This window comes from Varanus komodoensis, unplaced genomic scaffold (assembly GCF_004798865.1).
Source record: "Varanus komodoensis strain SLA01 unplaced genomic scaffold, ASM479886v1 scaffold22, whole genome shotgun sequence".
Taxonomy (NCBI): domain Eukaryota; kingdom Metazoa; phylum Chordata; class Lepidosauria; order Squamata; family Varanidae; genus Varanus; species Varanus komodoensis.
The window spans coordinates 8,054,697-8,073,473 of record NW_025335606.1 but is presented as its reverse complement, the minus strand read 5'-3'; the positions used below and the strand labels follow the sequence as shown (position 1 = coordinate 8,073,473).

At 45.6% G+C, this 18,777-nt stretch overlaps 2 protein-coding genes across 2 annotated transcripts in view; both read right to left on the bottom strand.

Annotated features, from left to right (window-relative positions):
- Window positions 1-6,621, bottom strand: part of ME2 (malic enzyme 2) — a 42,369-nt gene extending 35,748 nt beyond the window's left edge. The window contains exon 1 of the mRNA XM_044431329.1: window positions 6,468-6,621. The gene's annotated coding sequence lies outside the window, so the exon portion shown is untranslated. The remainder of the gene's footprint in view (window positions 1-6,467) is intronic.
- An 11,128-nt stretch (window positions 6,622-17,749) lies between these two features.
- The window catches only part of MAPK4 (mitogen-activated protein kinase 4), a 45,779-nt gene continuing 44,751 nt past the window's right edge, over window positions 17,750-18,777 (bottom strand). The window contains exon 6 of the mRNA XM_044431331.1: window positions 17,750-18,437. Within this exon, the coding sequence (XP_044287266.1) occupies window positions 17,750-18,437 (688 nt within the window). The remainder of the gene's footprint in view (window positions 18,438-18,777) is intronic.

Sequence of the window (18,777 nt, the reverse complement as noted above, 5' to 3'; positions counted from 1 at the left end):
AAAAGGACTTGACCTGGCGTTGAAAAACATATAATGACGGCGCCAGGCGGACCTCTCTAGGGAGCGCATTCCATAGTCAGGGTGCCACCGCAGAGAAGGCCCTCCTCGGAGTACTCTGTCTCCTGACCTCTTTCAAAGAGGGTTCCCGGAAGAGGGCCTCTGCTGCCGGTCTTAGGGGGTGGGAGGGCATGTAGGGAAAAAGGCGTTCCTTTAGGTATCATGGTCCCAAGCCATTTAGGGCTTTATAGATAATAACCAGCACCTTGAATTGAGCCTGGACTTCGATGGGAAGCCAATGGAACTGATAGAGGACTGGGGTTATGTGAGAATAACGACCAGTCCCCAACAGCATCTTGGCAGCTCTATTTTGCACCATCTGAAGTATCCGGACTATCTTCAAGGGCAGCCCCACGTAGCCCCAAGTAGAGTTGCTTCCTCCATCATTCATTGAAGAGCAACAGGCAACCACACTCTAGGTCAGTTTGGCATGCTACTTTGGGTTTTCTTGCTGTGAAGTACTCCCTATCAAACAAATTAGGAACCCTACAAAGAGTTAGGTTACACTATTAATAACACTTCTCTGAATACTGCTCCAGCCTACAGATACTTAGTAAGGAGAGACACTAGGAGCATCACACACACACACACACACACACAACCTGCGAAGTGTACATCCAAGCCTGCCTTCCTTCTGGATTGTTTACTGCACTAAGCTAATCTTCTATGGTGAGCAGAATATGTCTATAGGTGACCAGGGACAGAATCTCGTATGAAATGTTAGTAGGTGGTTCTTCTGCCAAGTTCTTGGGGAAGACTATACCTTCCCTAAAGGATCAGGTGTGTAATCTAGGGGGTGCTCTTGGGCCCAGCACGCCAGTGGAAGCACAGGTGGCCTCAGTAACACAGAGCACCTTTTATCTGCTTAGGCTGAGACACTAACTACACCCTATCTGGACAGAGATGGCCTGGCTATAATCATAGCATTCATGTTCTGGTAACACTTTATTTAGATTACTGTAATACATAGGTGCCTTTTTAAACGATGCAGAAGCTTCAGCTGGTCCAAAATAGAACCAGAGGAACAGAGAAATTGGAGACTGGCCAATGTTTATATGATGTCAGTGCTTCACAGTCTGGCTGCCTCTCAATTTTTAAGTTCACTCCTTCCCAGTTGGACTCTGTGATCACAAGCCCTCTTTGAATCAGGGCTTGTCTTCCCAATCATAGCTTGGTTAGATACAACAGACCATCAGCTTGGCTTTGATATCACACTAACTTGTTGCTTACTCAGCCAAAGAGCAGGAAAAGGAACAGAACATGTACCAACATGTAGCTCATTCACAGTAGGGCTTTATAGGACAGGATGCCTGGTTTATCATTAGGTGCAAACATACCCTATCACATGCAGCTTGTCCTCAGCTTAAAAAAATAAAATACAGCCACGAAAGCTTCAGACTGTAAATTTGCTTTATTATTTTGTTCTATATTACCCAATAGCTGAAGGTCGCCAAGGAGTTTATAGCAGATGATTAAAACAAGCCAATTGTAACATCTAAAACAATAGACTTGACACAGACACTGGGTGCCATTAAATATCTTCGTATGTCTTCATGTGCCTTGACACTGACAGCTTTTTAACCAGGCACCAAAAGGATGACAAAGCTGGCACCAGGCAGGCCTCACTGGGGAGATCATGCCAAGGGGAGGCACTGCTCCCTGGCTGCCATCCAAGAAGCCTTTTTCAAAGCTGGCACACAGAGGAAGGCTCCGAGGTTGAATCTTGTGCCCTGGTAGATCATGGTTGGGGGAGGCAGTCCATTAACTGAGGAGGAGGCTGGCAAAAATGGGTGGGTTCCTCACCCTTTTCCGACATTCCTTTTCCTCCTAAAAATGCCCCACTGCAGCTTTTTGCCCAAAAAACCACACTAGCGTTTGATTTTTAAAAAACTCAATAAAACATAACAAACAGCAGAAAAAATAGTATGTACCTTGTCTAGCGAGGCCCTAATTGTTAAGTCACATAAATAGCCAACAGTCCCCATATTATCCACGACCCAGCAGGATGGGGAGCTGCTCGTGGGAAAGTTTCTTGTTATCTCCAATCTCTGCCATCCCCAAACCCTTAGCAGCCCCCCGCCCAGGGACAGGGTTAAGTGAGAGCAACCGGTTCGGAGGGAGTAAGGCGCCCACCATGGGAACTCCAGCCAAGACTCCAGGAGTTGCCTGGCCATTCATTAATGGCTATGCTTGCCGTATCATGTGACATTTCAAAGAGTAAAGGGGAGGATGGAAGGAAAGGCAGATGTGGTTGTGTCTCTCAGATGCCTCTCCATCCCAATACCGAATCAAGGCTGGAGAAAGCCACTATGCAAGCCTGCAAAACTTGCAACTCAACCCAGCAGCCGGATGCTGTGGCTGCCACATATTTGGAGACCGTCCCCTTCCCAAGGGCCCAAGCTGGCCACAATATATCGATGACAAGCCATGTTCAAGCTTAGGGGGTCACCAAGTCACACACCCCACAGCAAAGCCTCTTCCACATGCAGTGCCTCTTGGACCAACTAGCACCCTCCATAACACATCCTGCCAGATGGAAGAAGCAAGGCGAATCACATTCTGTGAAGAAGCCTATGGGTCAGCCAGCAGCCGCAACTGAGCCACTCCGAAGCCTACAGGTCACCAGCAGCCGCAACTGAGCCACTCCAAAGCCTACGGGTCACCAGCAGCCGCAACTGAGCCACTCCGAAGCCTACGGGTCACCAGCAGCCGCAACTGAGCCACTCCGAAGCCTACGGGTCAGCCAGCAGCAGCAACTGAGCCGCTCCGAAGCCTACGGGTCAGCCAGCAGCAGCAACTGAGCCGCTCCGAAGCCTACGGGTCATCCAGCAGCCGCAACTGAGCCACTCCGTAAGTATAAGCAGAGAGAGGGCATGACTTAACCAGAACTACCTCTTGACCATCTGCAAGACCACAGTTCAGAGGCCAAGCACCTGCACCGCTTGCAAAAGGAGCCAGGCATAATCCCTGGCACCTCCAGTGTAAAAGATCAGGTTGCAGGTCACAAGGCCCTGAACCTGAGATCCTGGCACCTGGCTGCTACTGGCAAAGGGCTGGATGTGCTACTGGGGGTGGGCAACACTGAACTGGGTGTCAGGGTGGATTTGATTTAAATCATTAGTCCATAAGACTGGATTTAAATCATGGTTTTCTACCTAATCTGTCTGCATGCATGCCTTACCCATAGGTAGTGGAACATCATTAAAATATTCCCCAAACAGGTCTCTTTTATAGCCTGCTGCCATTATAGGTTTCATCCTCCAGGGGAAGAATACAGTGGTACCTTGGCTCATGAACTTGATCCATTCCAGGACTCTGGTCGAGATCCAAAATGGTCGTGAGCCAAGTTAAATTTCCCCATAAGGTCCAATGTAAATAAGGTTAATCCGTTCTGTAACTGTTTTTTTTAATCAGAAAAATGTGAAGCAAAGTGACAAAGAACAACAAAGATCACGGCCATCTCCCCCACCCCCCCGAGCACAAGCACGGCCATCTCCCCGCCCCCCGCACCAGTACGACCGAGATCGCACCTGTCATCCCTGCACACACCCGTCACTCCGGCACATGGGTGGGGAGAGAGACGGGCGCAATCACGGGTGCACTGGGGAACAGAGAGACGGGCATGAACAGGGAGCGCTGGGGGAGGGAGAGACGGGCACGATCTCGGCCATTCCCCCCCCACCCCCAGCACGATTGCGGCCATCTCCCCACTCGGCCGTGATCATGCTGGTTAGAGGGGGTGAGATGGCCAAGATTGCGCCCGTCTTTCCTGCAGGAGTGTGCCCGTGATCACGCACGTCTTCCCTGCACGAACGCAGCTGCGATCCTGGCCACATCCCCACTCTGGGGGAGGGGAGAGGGCTGCGATCCTGGTCGCCGCCCAATGCAGAGTTCACGACCCACGTCAAAATTTTCATGAAATTTTTGTTCACAACCCGATTTGGTCATGAGCCAAGACGTTCGTGAACTGTGGTGCCACTGTAATATGGTAAACCTCAGGGTATACACAAAAAGAATCCAAAGACTTGTGGAGTATTCTTCTCAAAGGGTTTCATTTTCCTTTTTGCTACCTGCCCCTCCCTCCTCACACTTAGCTTCTAGTGCAGATCTATTCCGCTCCCAACAATCTTCTTCTAGTCATTGATTTTTTTCTGTAATCTGACTAATTAAAGGAGAATGTAAGTTAAATAAATAAATAATAAACATAGACTGAGCTAAGAGGTTGATTCTGTGTACATAGTTTTGTAAAGGAACAACGGGATTAAGGTCTTTTTCTCAACCCTGTATATTTATTTTATAACATTTTGCTGTGAGGAAGAGGAACATCTGCAGACACAAATTCACTTTTGAGAACTGTAAAGCCAAGCACCTGCAATAATATCTTCTAAACAGAAAAACTGCCCAATAATCATACAGAAACCTCTGGAAGAAAATGACAGAATTCATTTATGAAAAAAATTAAATAATACATGAATATATAGTCTCATGCTACATAATTAAAAACTAATACTTATTTCATGATGAATGATCTTTGGACCAAAATATATCTTAAATAAATAACTATCTTTAGGTAGATTTTTCCCAAAAAGCATTTTATTTAAAAAAAAAACCAATTTGAATCAAAAATCCAATTTAAATTGTAAAAATCTGATTGTTTTGATTAAAAATGACTTTTATCCGCCCTGCTAGGTGTAACACGGAGTCTCGGTGGCTTACATGAATCCAGTGCCATGCAAAGGTGATTCCACTGTCAGGTGCTTCAGGTGTACTGATGTTCTCAGCTGCCCAGCCGGAGGGTGGCGGAGGGAGATGGAAGGAGGCTGGGGCACCATTTGGATAAGATGTAAGCCACCAGCTCAAACCTCCTCCCTTGCGCCCCCAGCACACCGCTTGGCCTTCTCGCAGAGGCAGATTTCTAACCTTGGAGAGACAATTTCTCTTCCTGCAGGTTGCAAAGGAGGCAGTCCCAATTCTGCTCTTGGTAGAATTATTTAGAGTCCTAGCTCTGAGGACTTCCAAGTCCCAAGCAATGTATGCAGGTTGCCCTCAAACATGTAGTGAGAAATTATATCCCGATGAGTCATGAACAGAAGACCAAGAGAGAAAGTAAATACCCATAAATTATCACATTTAATATGCATTTGCACATTTAAATAAACTTGTGGATGATATTTCATAATGGTGGTGACTCTAGAAGTCCCCTGTTGCAGCACACTGGATTTCCCCCTTTCCAGGTTCTACATGCGTACACACGTGTGTGGGCCTATGCACACGCGTGTGCTCAAGAGCGCAAGCAATGCATGTGCAGGCAACAAGATTCTCCTGACTTGGCTCCACGGTTCTTGCCAAAGCTGTCACAAAAGAATTTCCATGTCGAGAACGGCAGCACAGAGTCAAAATGCCGGTTCCTGAGTTTGAAACATTCACTTCCTGGCTTTTAGGGCTGAGTAAGGTCATTTCAGGCCAGGAGCTGGCACACTGAACAGCTCGCTCTAAGGGCTGGATGTGCAGAAATACACAGATTGCATCCAGAAGGCTCATTTTAAACTTTAGAGGAGCGATTGGCACTGGCTTTGCCCTGTGACCGAACCGCCCCTCGCGTTTGTAACTTGTCCAGCCGCTTTGTTTCACTCCTAACAGTGTGAAGGTTTCCCCCAATAATCTCCCACCTGTCTTAACCGTGCACGCATCGATTTCAACCGGTTTCCCTCCAGTTGGAGACTGTCCAGATGACTTTAAGGTATAACAAATAGCATAACACATCAACAGCAGCCTACAAGAAGGGGATCTGTCCCCATGGCAGAACTAATAATTTGAAAAAGGAGGCGAGTGAAAGATAAATTCACTGCTCTGAGCAGAAGGAAGAATCATCCCCCCTAAGGGAAAACCTGTTTGAGTCTTAATTGAGTCATTTAAGGACCAATTATTTCGTCGCAGCTTCACATCGAAGACACAGAAAATCACCATTCCTAAACATGGGCGAATAACATCTTCTCAGCGAGAGCCAAATCCCATTAGCATCCTACATCAGAGGAGGGCCTACAAATAAGCAATCCCAGTATTTATAGAGACCCTACAAGCTGCAGATAATCAAAACGCTGCTTTAAACAAGCAAGAAGTCAGTAGCTCCTATAATGATGATGACTACTAGCAGAGGTTGTAGTTTATGCGCTTACTCCAAACACACGAGAAACATCCTGAATTGTGCGTTTGTTAGGGCGGATTCCTTGACTTAGTTCCCACCTCATAAATACTATGTTCCAGAAGAGAGGCCAGGGGTGCGGTACAGAAGGAAGAGGTATAGAAGAGGAACACAGCCAGGAAGGAAATAAAAATAAATCTACTGAGATTATAAGGGGGAATCATAAGGCGTATAGATAGCAATGCCGGTAAAAGAAAGAAATCATTACCAGGGAAGGGCTGCCGCTGCCGCCGCCGCCGCCTCCAGCTCTTTGTTGTAAGGCTGGGCTTAAGTGATGCTAGGCTACAACCGCACGCTCTCCCCCACCAAAAGCTTCTTCCTCCTCCAGGCCACAGCAGTGAATGAAGCACGCAAGGCGGAGGCAGGGCGGGACACCTCAGGAGGCGGAGCTTCCCCTGGTGAGTAGCAACATGTCTTGGCCAATGAGAAGTAACCCGCTCGCCACCTGCAGCCAATGGGTCTGTGCCGCTCGCGTTTGGGGCTCTCGCCACGGAGAACGAATCTCTTAGGAAAGAGGCGATAGCGGGGGGGAGGGGGAGGTCTTTAAATATGCTAAGCGGTTGGCGGAAGCAGCCAATCGGTGTGCTCTCGTAAGAATCCGCGTCTTCAAAGGGACCGCGTGGGATGCAGGTGCGGGGACTGAGCCTGGTCGAGGGATGCTGCGGGAGCCCCGCGGGCAGAGGCGATGCTGGCTGGCAGCCTTCCCGGGCTCGACTCCCGAGTTTTTCCTCTGGAGCCCCGAATCTCTGGAAGGCCACCTGCCCACCCCGCCCTGCCGTGCAAGGGCACTTGCTGCAGCCGAGATCCAGGGGCTCTGGTCCTCCCTGTTGTCCCGGATCTCCCTGGGCTAGCGGGTTTTATGCCCACAGGTGCTCTTCTTCCTGCGGTGACCCCCTTGAATCCCTCTGCCTAAGGTACTGGGCTTTTTTCACCCCCTAAAATCCAGTGCACTCAACGAAGGCACACTTTCCAGTAATAGGATGCTGCTTGAGACAGCTGGCCGGAGATGTGGAAAAGCAGGTCTTTGTTTATCATTTAATTGATTAGTTTTTAATTGCATTTTCAGTCCCAGCGAAGCAGATGAGTGTTTGCAGGATTTTCTGCCTCAGAAGGCTAAAGGACCTGACTGGCTTTGCCTCCTGCAACCCATAGAGACCAGTGGGGTGGCGAAAGGTAGCTGAGATGGTACAGGGAATTGTGTGCGGCAGAGAAACAACTGGGAGTGGAGAGAGCGCGAGCTGTGAGTAGGCAAAGACGTTCAAAGGATTAGAAGGACATACACTGAAGCTGAAGCTCAAATACTTTGGCCACCTAGTAAGAAGGAAGGTCTCATTGGAGAAGACCCTGATGCTGCGACCAATTGAGGACAAAAGAAGGGGATGGCAGAGGATGAGCTGGCTGGATGGGGTCACTGGGGAGAAGGGTGTGGGGTTGGATGGACTCTGGGGGATGGTGGAGGACAGGAGAGCCTGGAGGAATGTTGTCCATGGGGTTGCGAAGAGTTGGATGCAACTTTGCGACTGAACAACAAAGTGTATGTAGAATTGGAATCTTGCTTCTTAGTGAGTGTGTTCAGAAGGGCAACCTGCCTCCTTCACATGGATGGTAGTTCCAGTGTCTGGATTTAAAGAGAATGTGGAGACTTGTAAATTTGGTAACTTAAAAAATAAACAACCCAAAGCAAAGGTAGCCATGCTGGCCCACGAGAAATAAAAACAAAAATCCACAGTTGGCCAATACCTGTATTATGAATTTTGGTTGGCTGTAATAAAAGTATCCAACTATGCATTTTGGGGTGTTCAAGGCACAGTTCTGCTTAAAACTTGGAGGATTACAGGCATCCTATGCATGGTGGGCCTGGGGAGGAAGGAGGGGATGGCCCCCCTTTGCATTTCTCCCACCATGCTGGGCACTGAGATGGTCCGGAAGTTCTGCTGGGAGGCAAGCAGAAAGGAGCCTGAGGCTCTGCTAGGACACACCGTGTGCTGCCAAAGCCTGTCTCCTTCCAGCTCCCCAAAGACACATCCAGCAGAAAGGGTGTAGTGGAGAGGGCCCTTGGAGGTGTTGGAGCACCCCCAATTATTTTGGAGGGGCCCTTGGGAGGTGTCGCTGAAACCAGGGTCAATGTTCGTTCCCCTCCACCTCACAAGGAACTTAATTTTGCTGGTTTCGTTGGGGAAATAATGACTACAGTAGAATAAAAGCATTGTAAGTGGAGTATATTCACTGGAATCAATGGGAAAAATTATCCATGACTTCTCAATAGCCTTAAGTTCTTCTTACTTCAGTTAGGCTATTTAGTGTGGATTTAATGTGGGTTTAATGAGGATCCTGCAAGACCACAATAAAAGATTAAGGGATATTTTGAGAAACTGGAACCCTTAAACTCTGGACTCAGAGGATCTCCCACATATACACACACACAAAGGCAGTGGTTGCAAAGGAAGAAGAAAATTAAAAGAAACCAAACAGTGATGCTTGATTCAGACTGCTGCTCTTGGAAGAAGAGAACAACGTATGTTTCTATAAGTGTGGGCAATTAGTGCCTGGGTTTCCTTTTTTCCTCTTCCCTCCCCATCCCTTTCTTCTTGAATGTCAAGTTTTTAGATACAAAGCCTGTGAGCAGGCACTGCCTTACTAATTCCACATAAGCCACTCAGAGTTTTTTGTCCAGAGAGCAGGATATGAATAAGAATAATAATTCATAATAAATAAGAAGTAACTTCTAGAAGCTGTCATTGTTTCACCTTGAAAAGGGATACCCTCATCATGTATTCATTACTCAACAGAAATTCAAACAAAGTGACCAAACTCATTTTTACTGTATAATCATAGGCGGCTCTCAAAAATAGGTGTGACTTGGTGGTGTGGCTTTGAGGTGTGGCTCTGACGAACATGAAGGGACTCCCCGCTTCTAAATTTATCACTACACTTCTTTCTGCTGCAGCTGCAAAGGAGCAGGGACCGTGTTTCAAGTTCAGAGGCCTAGGTCCAACCTTCGAGCAAATTTCCAAGGACACAGTTTGGACTCTGAAAAATCTTGTGGTCATATACTCTGTTTAGTCACCATAGAATTGCGCTGTAAGACTTGTGTGATGGTGAGCTTGCTGGAAGCTTTATATTGCACTATTTGATGTTGAAACTAGAACCTACCCACGAGACACATGTTCTAAAATCCCATAAACGACTTCCCTACATAGTAGCTCCTCTGGCATTTCTGGGAACCAGGAGCAGCAAAGGAATCTTCTCCAGTCCTACAGTTGGTGTCCGGTGCCCCTAGACGGCAGCCTAGCATAACCTGCAGTATATTCCCACGCTCTCCTTTGCTAGTTTGCTATGTTTAGTTTGAAGGTGCCGTGCAGTTTTTGTCCCTAGTGCTCCATCCTCTCCATCTGTTTTTGGGTATGAAAGATAAAGGAACAGTGTTCAGTTCATGGATGGTCATTTTTAAGAAAGCGCAATTTGGGGCCGTGCCTCAGCTATTTTAGGTATTTAACATCACCCTGGTGGTAGTGTATAAATTGATTTTTGATTGTCAAATGTAAGTGCTGAGCTCTATGTAATTTAATAAGGCAGATTTGATACAACAGCAGACATAATAAATATGTATTGCAAAAAGCCTATGTTGCACTTTAATTAAAACTCCTTCTTATCCTGAAATGACCATCCTAAGCCTTATTGTGAGCTGCGGTTTTAGTACGATGTTCTTCCTTTTATCTGCCCTGATATTGAAGTGAATGACTTCCATGTCCCTGAAATGCTTTAGATGATAGGCAAGCAGCTTTGCAGCTGTTAGAGAATGAAAATAGATTATTAGAGAGACATGGAAAAGCAAGACTTTCTCTTCTATTGCTCCCTCCCTCTGCATGCTGAAAATATAACTGAATATATTCCAGGAATTCATGGCCAGCTTCATTTTTATGGGGGAAAGCAGTGAGTTCGGCTGCCTTTATTTTCCTCAGAAAATACCTTTACTAGGAAGAGAAAAGAAGGGAGAAAAGAAAAGCAGGTGAGAAGAGGTCAAGGTTGGGAAATTTGGCATAGAAGCTAGCAAAGGTTTTCATGCATGGGAAACTTTTGTCCTGTGGGCAAAATCTGGCCCACCAAGCTGCCCCATCCAGCCTGCAAAGTCCCCCCTCAAGTCCAGAGTCCAGCCCCCATAATGTACAGAAAGTGGGGGGAAAGGAGTGCCAGATTAGGAAAGGGAAGTCTGATTCCCAGCAAGCCAGCACCCCAACGTACATTCTTCCTGGGGGTGCCTCTCTGGTTCTTCCCCACCCCTTTCTGTTCCCAGACAGAGATTAGACATGGGGCAGTGCCTTAATGTGCTACCCAAAAAGGAGAACTCATCATCAAAAAGTAAAGGACATTGATTTACATGCTCTTTGCATATACTAGTTTAAACAATAGCTGCATGTTCAGAATGTTTCTCATCTTTCAAACTGAAATGCAATCCATTTCACCCTAGTGGGAAAGACAGTGCTCAGGTTGCTTGTCTAGATGCGAATCGTGGATTGACAGCTTCAAGATCCCCAAACCCCTTTCTGTGGTGGCTTTTTGTTTACTCTTTAAGCCAGACTTGGACTGGATTTGAGAGCCCTTCAAACAGAGGAGCGTCCTTTGTAAAGTAGGGCATGGGGCTGCCTCAGGTCAACAGGTCTGAAGAAGCTCTGGGCTTGGAGAACATTAGAGCACTTGCCGCCTCTCCGGGATCTGTACCCCTTGCTGAGATGCGCACCCCTTTGCTCAGAAGTGAGGGGATCCCCTAAAGGAACGCAAGGATATTTCCACAACGTTCTTTGTTGGTGTCCCGTCCAGCTACTGCTCAGACCTCCTAAGTCTCATCAAGGTCACACAGGCTGTATCCCTATATATTGCAGGGGAACATCAGGCATGATGGTGCTTTCGGATGGACTGCTCCTAGGAGGGCTGGATGTCTCGTGAAGCAAGGTGAAGCCCCCAATTCAGGCAGCAAACTGAGCCATTCTCATCTTCACTCCAACCAGGATGGGCTGCAGTGGATGCTCCAAAGAGCCCTGCCAAACATACGCACACACCACAGCATTTGCCATTGTGGGAGAGAGAGACTGACAGGGCAGTCCAGGGCAAAATGGCCCCCATCCTCTGGTTCATGCTGAAAATCTGGACGTGCAGGCTCTCTGAGGATCCACATGGGCCAGAGAAGGCAGCCAAAGCAGCTCGTGAAACAGTTTATTTATTGTATTGATATCCCACCTTTCTCTCACTCTGGAATTCAGGGTGGCCACAAGCCGTTCCTGGGTATCTCCCCTCCATGCTCAGGCCAGCCCCAGCCCTGCTTAGCTTCAGTGTGGTGGATGTCTTCAGACCATACTCTGGGTCGCCCTGGTCCAAATGTTCTTCCACAGAGCCAAGTGTTGTGGGAAGGGGTGTCTCAGGAGATCACTTGCACTGCGGTGCAAGCAGTTCATTGAGAGCATGATCAATGTCTCCTCTGGAAGCACCGTGTCTTTCAGGAAAGCAAGTTGCTCTTTTTTTCTTCTTCTTACAGAGGAATTCCAAACAGCTTCCAAGGAGCCACACGGTTCCCTGGAAAACAGTTTGAAATCATGGCTCATTTATCCATCATTATTTATTTGATTTATTCGATTTCTATTGCACCTTTTTTCTTACAATGAACCCAAAGCGGCTCTAAATCTTATGCCCACAACAACAACCCTGTAAGGTAGGCTGGAGTGAAAGTCTGTGACTGACCCAAAGTCGCCTAGCTGGCTCCATGGCCGAGTGGAGACTAGAACCCAGATCACCTGAGCCCCAGTCCCGTGCTCTTAAGCACACTGGCTCTCATATCACACTGCACAATACCAAAGAAATCGATGGCTGCAGACAAACAATTATTGGTGAAAGGAAAGAAAGCAATCCGCCAAAGACCTGGCTTATTTCAGTTTCTTTTATTGTTGCTTATATACATGAGGAAATCCTGACTTGTGATTTGCTAAAAGCAAAACCATACTTTCCGCTCTCCTTTTTGAAAATGCTTTCATAATACTGGAATCTGAAACAGTGTGAGCTGATTATGTATTGGAGCGGAGGCCAAGAGCCCCATGAAAATGATCAAGTGCTATGAAATAAATAGATGGAGTTGTGATTCCATTCAGGTACACCAACTCAATTTCCTCATTGCAATGGCAGTTCCAAAGCAAAACACCCCCAAATTTTATCTTTTTGACATTCATAGCCACAGTGATAACATCCAAGATATATTTATGATGACATTCAAACTGTATATGAGAAAGAAAATGGATAAATATTGACTTCTCGTTGTACTGAGAATTTTTGCACTGTTATTATTTCCCTGAAGTATTCCTTTGGGAGGGGAAAGGGCAATATAACTTCCCATCTCATGGGATAGAGAGCACTTTCTTTTATAGGACGAATCCATCAGAAGAAAGCAAGAGAAGAAGAAAGGAAGGCTGTGCAGTTTCTTTCCATTTTGGAGAATACATTAGAAGGGGGTGTTGAATCTCACTCAGTCAACTTTGCAGCTTTTAGGGGCTGCCTTTCAGTGGTACGTGGGGCAAGAGGTGTGAGCAGGCATGAAGAGATGAACAATATCAGGAGATTTTCTCTCCAAGGGGGCAGGGCATAGGATTAGTCGGAGTCCCAGCTACGGGGTCCCGAGATCTCAGATGGGGAACTCTGAAGGCTGAACTGGTGCCCCACGGTCCTTGCAGCTGGTAAGGAAGCACCAGCCGCCTTTCCAAGGACAACTGGGCCTCAGTGGGACATGCTGGGAGTTGGGTTGCTGGCTTCTGCCACTGGCATCCCTGCCACCTCCCCTTCCCTTCCCCAGTGCCTAAGCAGCCATCGAGACAGAAGACTTGCTGCAGTTGCCACCATGGGTCTCTCCATGCGTGATGTGAGGTCTTCGCCCACCGCCATCCACTTCCTCACAGTGAGCTTTTACGAAACGAGTTGCCCACAGACAATGGTGAAACCAAGACCAGACTACATGAAATCCTCCTATTGCATCAAGGCAAACGGTTTTTTCCCACTGTTAATACCTGGTGGGGGCGATATACCGGTCGGGGCAACCTTCTCCTCAACCTGATGGACTCCAGATGGTTTGGACTTCAGCTCCAGCCAGCACAGACAATGGTTGGGAATACTTGTAATTGTAGTTGAAAACTACAATTCCCTGGATTGGAGCTCTCCAACATTTCCGGATCCAACAGGATGTCTGAGAACCTAGTTACTGTTGCAGGAGCCTGACTAGTCAAAAATGAGCTAAAGGGGTGTGTGATAGGGCAAGGAAAGAGAAATGGTGAGGCCAGGAGGAGGTGGAAATGGCAAGGCAAAGGAGAAGAAGGGAGAGAGCAAGACTATGGGCTTGAAAGGGAGACAAAGAAGACAACTTGTTTTAGAAGGTGGCTTAATGTTTTGTTTCTTTTTCAAGGGACAGCTCTGTGGATACTGTTGGAGCATTCTTCATGGGCCCCTGCAGGATTGCTGTGAGGATAAATGGGGGCGAGGGAGGAGCTTGCATGCCACCCTCAGCTGCTTGCAGGTCAGAAGGGACAGAAAAGCAAGAAAAACACCCTTCCCTCTTATAGCCTTCCTGCACGAGGCACCGATTGTGTTTCTTACTCATGATTGTTTTTCAGTGAGGTTGCAATTCTCATTTTGCTTTGCTTTTTGAGAGCACTTCTTTTTTTTAGGATGGGGAAAATGGAGTCGTTTTGCCTGGTCTAAGTGCGCTATTCTGCTGTAGCACAGCTCCATCTAGAGGTTGTATAGCAGCAACACAGGAAAGGAAGAGCTGTTGGTATAGAGCTCAGATCTCAACGCTGTGATGAAACTGAAAGTAGATGTAACAATTAATAGCCAGTGCAAAAAAAAGCCCATAACTTTTTATTCCACAAAGATGTCCTTAGTGGGATTTCTCTGAATGGTTCCACCCGCTCCTCGTACTGGTCTTTTCCCTAAGGTCAGGGGTGCAGAACCTCAGACTCGGGGCCAAATTCAACATTCAGGAGGTTCCAATCTGACCCTCTGTGATTCTCTACAAGGCCTTGCCCCTCTTCCTGGCCCCATCTCCTGAGTTCTTTGGAGCTTTTCCCCTCATACTAAAAATCTGAAATGTCTCTCCATGGGCTTGGTTTGTACAACCCAGGAGGAAACAATGAGAACCACCAAACGAACAAAGGAGATGGATAAAGCAAGAAGTTCCAGGATCACCAGCAGATCTCTTAAAAGAGATGAAAAGGGAAAAACTAGCAGGGCCAAGGTCCATTGAATGTGCAGGCACTCACAAAAAACCACCAATTTGTTGTGGGTTGTAAGTAAATAAATATGTAAATAATATTTTAATTGACGTTTAAAGATAGAAATATATACTGTTCCTAAACTCTAAATAGGTGGAAGTCTTCCTTTCATTAAATCAAATTGAGATTAGGGGCTATTCCATCCAAGTCTCTTGGGCTTAGGAAAGTGCAAACATTTTGTTGTTAGTGATAGCTGAGGTATCTCAATTGCCTAGAATAATTGTTTGGGGGGGGGGGTCTTTCATTTTGCCCTTTCTAGATAATAGTTCAAACACTTGAAAGTATTATATTTTTAAATTTTCCTCTAGGTCAAAAATTCCCCTTCTATGGAAAGCTAGCATTGCAAGGAGAAAGGGGACATTCAGATATGCAATTCTGCATCTTTTCCCATTAATGCTCCAATACGGTTATCCTATCACAACCACCCACAGTTTACAAGCAGCATGTTGTTGAAAAGACAAACAGAAGCGAGCTAGTGTGCAGGTTCTCAGCAACCTGGAAATGTTTAACCATAGGTAGGGGAGTCTCTCTCATTCTCCCAACAACCCAGAGTTTGGGTTGGAATGTTTGGCGACACCACTGAATTGCTTAGCTCTGCTTGGCTGCAGCAGAAGCAGGCAGAAACAAGCACACTTGTTTGTTTGCACCGCATTTCCAACAACCCACAGTTCGTTAACTGTGGCTTGTTGCAGTGTGCAGCTTTTCTGTACACGCATTTCAACAATATTTGAGTTTTGCTGAACGCTACAATCAATTACAACCCATGCTCCAAAGCTAAACTCGTAGTCAAATCCTAAACCTCAATGCTAGAAATACTGGTTACGAGGATTCGACGTTTACAATGTTGTGGTTTGTTCTCCCGTCACTTACATCTTTTTTCTTTTTTGCTGTTAAGGGATAGCAAATCATCTTGGGAAGCAAGATCTTGGGATCACTGTCAACCCTACAGGTTAAAAAGAAACAAGGAAGTCACAAGGCAGGCAATCCTTTATGAGGAGCCAGCAGTGTTCAGGACATGGTGTACATTTTTAAAGAGCTACGTGGAAGTCAAAAGCCTGCACACTGCATTCTAAACACTCCTAATAAAAGATGTTAGCTCAGCTGTGGATGCAGCAGAAGAATTACATGAGCTTTTCGAAAGTTAAACAATGAGCAAGACAGATTTTCAGTTGCAGGTGAAAGAAATGTCATCACCCAATGATCAAATTGGTGCAAAGAAAGTAATACATAGTGTTCTTTAGAAAAGCGCATACTATTTACACATTTTCAATATTTCCTTAAAAAACATTGATCAGGCAGATTAAATAGAAGTATATAACATTTCTTTTTCGATATATAAATTAAACTCAACTGGTTAAGTAGTAAGGTGCTCAGAAATGTGAATGAAAATAGAGCCCACAGCACAGCCTTTGTGTGAATCTTAATTTATTTACAATATTTCTTTGAAATGTCCTTTACCTTCCAAGGACACTTCAGTGCAAAATACCTGTGGCAAAAGGACCATTGGGTGTCTGCTAATCCTGGAAACACTTATAAGTGCAATTGTCTTGTATGCATAACATCTAAAACTGCTGTCCTGAAACCAAAAATTGTTACCATTCTTTTTCAAGGTTATTTTCACTCCTAATAGATGCATGAAAGGCCTTACTAACATTCAAGCCTTTGGCTTTCTTTAGCCTTTCTCAGCCTGAGTCCCTCCCGGTGTTTTGGCCTGCAGCTCATGTCATTCCTGACCATTCCCCATTTTGAGTAGGGCTAATGGGATCTGAAGGCCAGAAGCATTTTGATAGGAGCAGATTGGGGGCAAGGCATAATACTACCCATGTTTAGACAGAATATACTGTTAAAGGACTTTATATTTCAACATTATAAATATGTTATATTTATAACATATTTTATAAATATATGTTATATTTATATATATATGTTATATTATAAAAAAAATCCTATCTAAACATGCATAGGACTGAATCCTTAATTATTGTTTTTGAACAAGCAATCCAGAGGCAGAGTCAAAATAACATTTCACATCAGTTCACAATTTGGCAGCATTGCCAATTTTTATTTCAATTGTAAAAAGTCTCACCTTTTCTATTTTGCTTTTGACTTTGCTGGATACTAAAAAACAAAAAAATGACTCTCGTTGATGAACTTTAAGGCAATGACAATGTCATTTTGCTATACTCAGTACTTGTGAAGCTGCTAGGGAACATCTTAGGTGGGGGATTCCTGGATATCACCTCCTAAGCTCCCAGTGACCCACAGAATTATGGAATCATGGAGTTGGAAGGGGCCATGAAGGCCATCAGGTCCCAGTTCAATGACAATATATACTTAACCCCAAACTCTTGAGTTGTCATTATCTGCAGCCAGGCCACAGAAGGTAGAATCCTGATATTTGGACTTTGGCTCCCATAAACCAATGGTCAGGAAGGGTAGGAACTTAAATCCCAAACATCTGATGATCTGAGTTCTACCTTGTCTATGGCATTTTAATCTATTTGATTTCTATGCTAAAATAAAGCTTGTTTTAATCTTGTTTATTACCATTAGCCTGCTTTCAGCACTATTTTGCTTGGTGGAAAGGCCAGATACAAATCTATGAAACACGTTTCAACTTTTGCAGTGCGATGCGCAGATGCCCTCCCAGCAAAGACGTTGTAAGAGTGATGGAAAAAATAACTGTGAAATGCTTGGGCTCTTGGGAAAAGTGCCATAATAATGTGAGTTAAGATGACACTAAAAACCCAATTATGTAAAGCAGGATCCCTCCAATTAGTCATAAAACAAAGTGGATTTGGATCCCCTTTGTAAAATTAACAGTTTAGCATCGCTTCTGTCTAGAAATTCCCTTCATGGGAGACTGTTGTCCAGAACATACCCCTGAAGGAATGAGGCGAGGCCGTTAAGGCAATACAAGAACCTCAAACATTTCATTCACACCTCTGGATTCCTTTTAAGATCACTCCCAAGGCATCAAAAGGGGAACTTCAGTAACCTTAGGGTTAGAGTTATGGTAACCTTAACATGAAGGCATTTCAATAATGTGGGAAAAAGAATGGACATATTTCAGGTATGATCAAACCTTTGTTGCCATTTAGCATTGGGTAATTAGTATGTAAAAGCAGAAGTATTTTTAGAGTTAACCATGAAAACCAGAAGCCTGGTTCATGTTTCTTTCTCCATTTTACCACCTCTCTTTATGATACACCTCTGTCTGCACAATCTCACTCGGGTGTTCCGCAAGACACGCCCCATTGATGTCTTTCAGTTTGTTGTCAGGCAGGTCCTCTGGCTTTGTGCAAAGTTTTAACGCCCTCGAAATAAATACATCCAAGTCAAACTGAGGGTCACCTTTGCTGTCGACCTCCTTGGACTCTTTGTGGAGGTGGTGAGGAGAAGATGGCAAACTCCGTTCCTGAATCTCCGGAAGGGGATTGGGACATTCGAGGCCAGTCTGGGTGCTCGTCACCCACTGTGCTATCTCTAGGAAAAGGTTTGACGGCTCCTCTTCTAACGTGAGCTCGGCTGTGGGTGCAATAGATGCTCTTTTCCAGTGCGACAAGTCCAAGATGAGCTTGGGCTCTGAATAATGGTGGAGTTTGTTGTCTCTCCACAGCAGCTTGTCTAAGTAGGAGGGCGAGCCCACTTTGTAATCACAGGAGTGCCCAAATTCCCCTTCCGACGCTCTGTCCATTGAAGAATGCGACTGCTCCAGGAATCTCTCCGAACTGCTCTGGGAGTATTTCCGCGGATCGACCTGAGCTTCCTCAGCCATGGATTCTGATCCTGCGCGAGGATCACGTTGCACCCCGTCCAAATCGTGGCACTTCTCGTGTCGCCATTCCAGATCCGAGGACAAGCTCACCTGATACCTGTTTTGTTCAAAATGACTACAGTGTTAGGCACACCATGCAATACTTAATGTCTCAGGTGCACAGTGAAATCCCCCATTATCTGCACAAGATGCCCTTTTTGAACTACTCATCTCAACGTCATATGGTGTATTTTATCATATTTGCGTTTTACCATCATTATGTTTATTATTGTACCCCCATTTATGAATTGCTGTGAAAGCATCAGGAGTTTCAGCTATTGGACAGTACCAAAATGAAATAACAACAATTTAAATCTTGTCTTAAGTTTTTCAGAATTTTCCACGTGGCTTACATAAGAAGCATATCAAACATCTAAGATTACCTAAAATAAATCTTT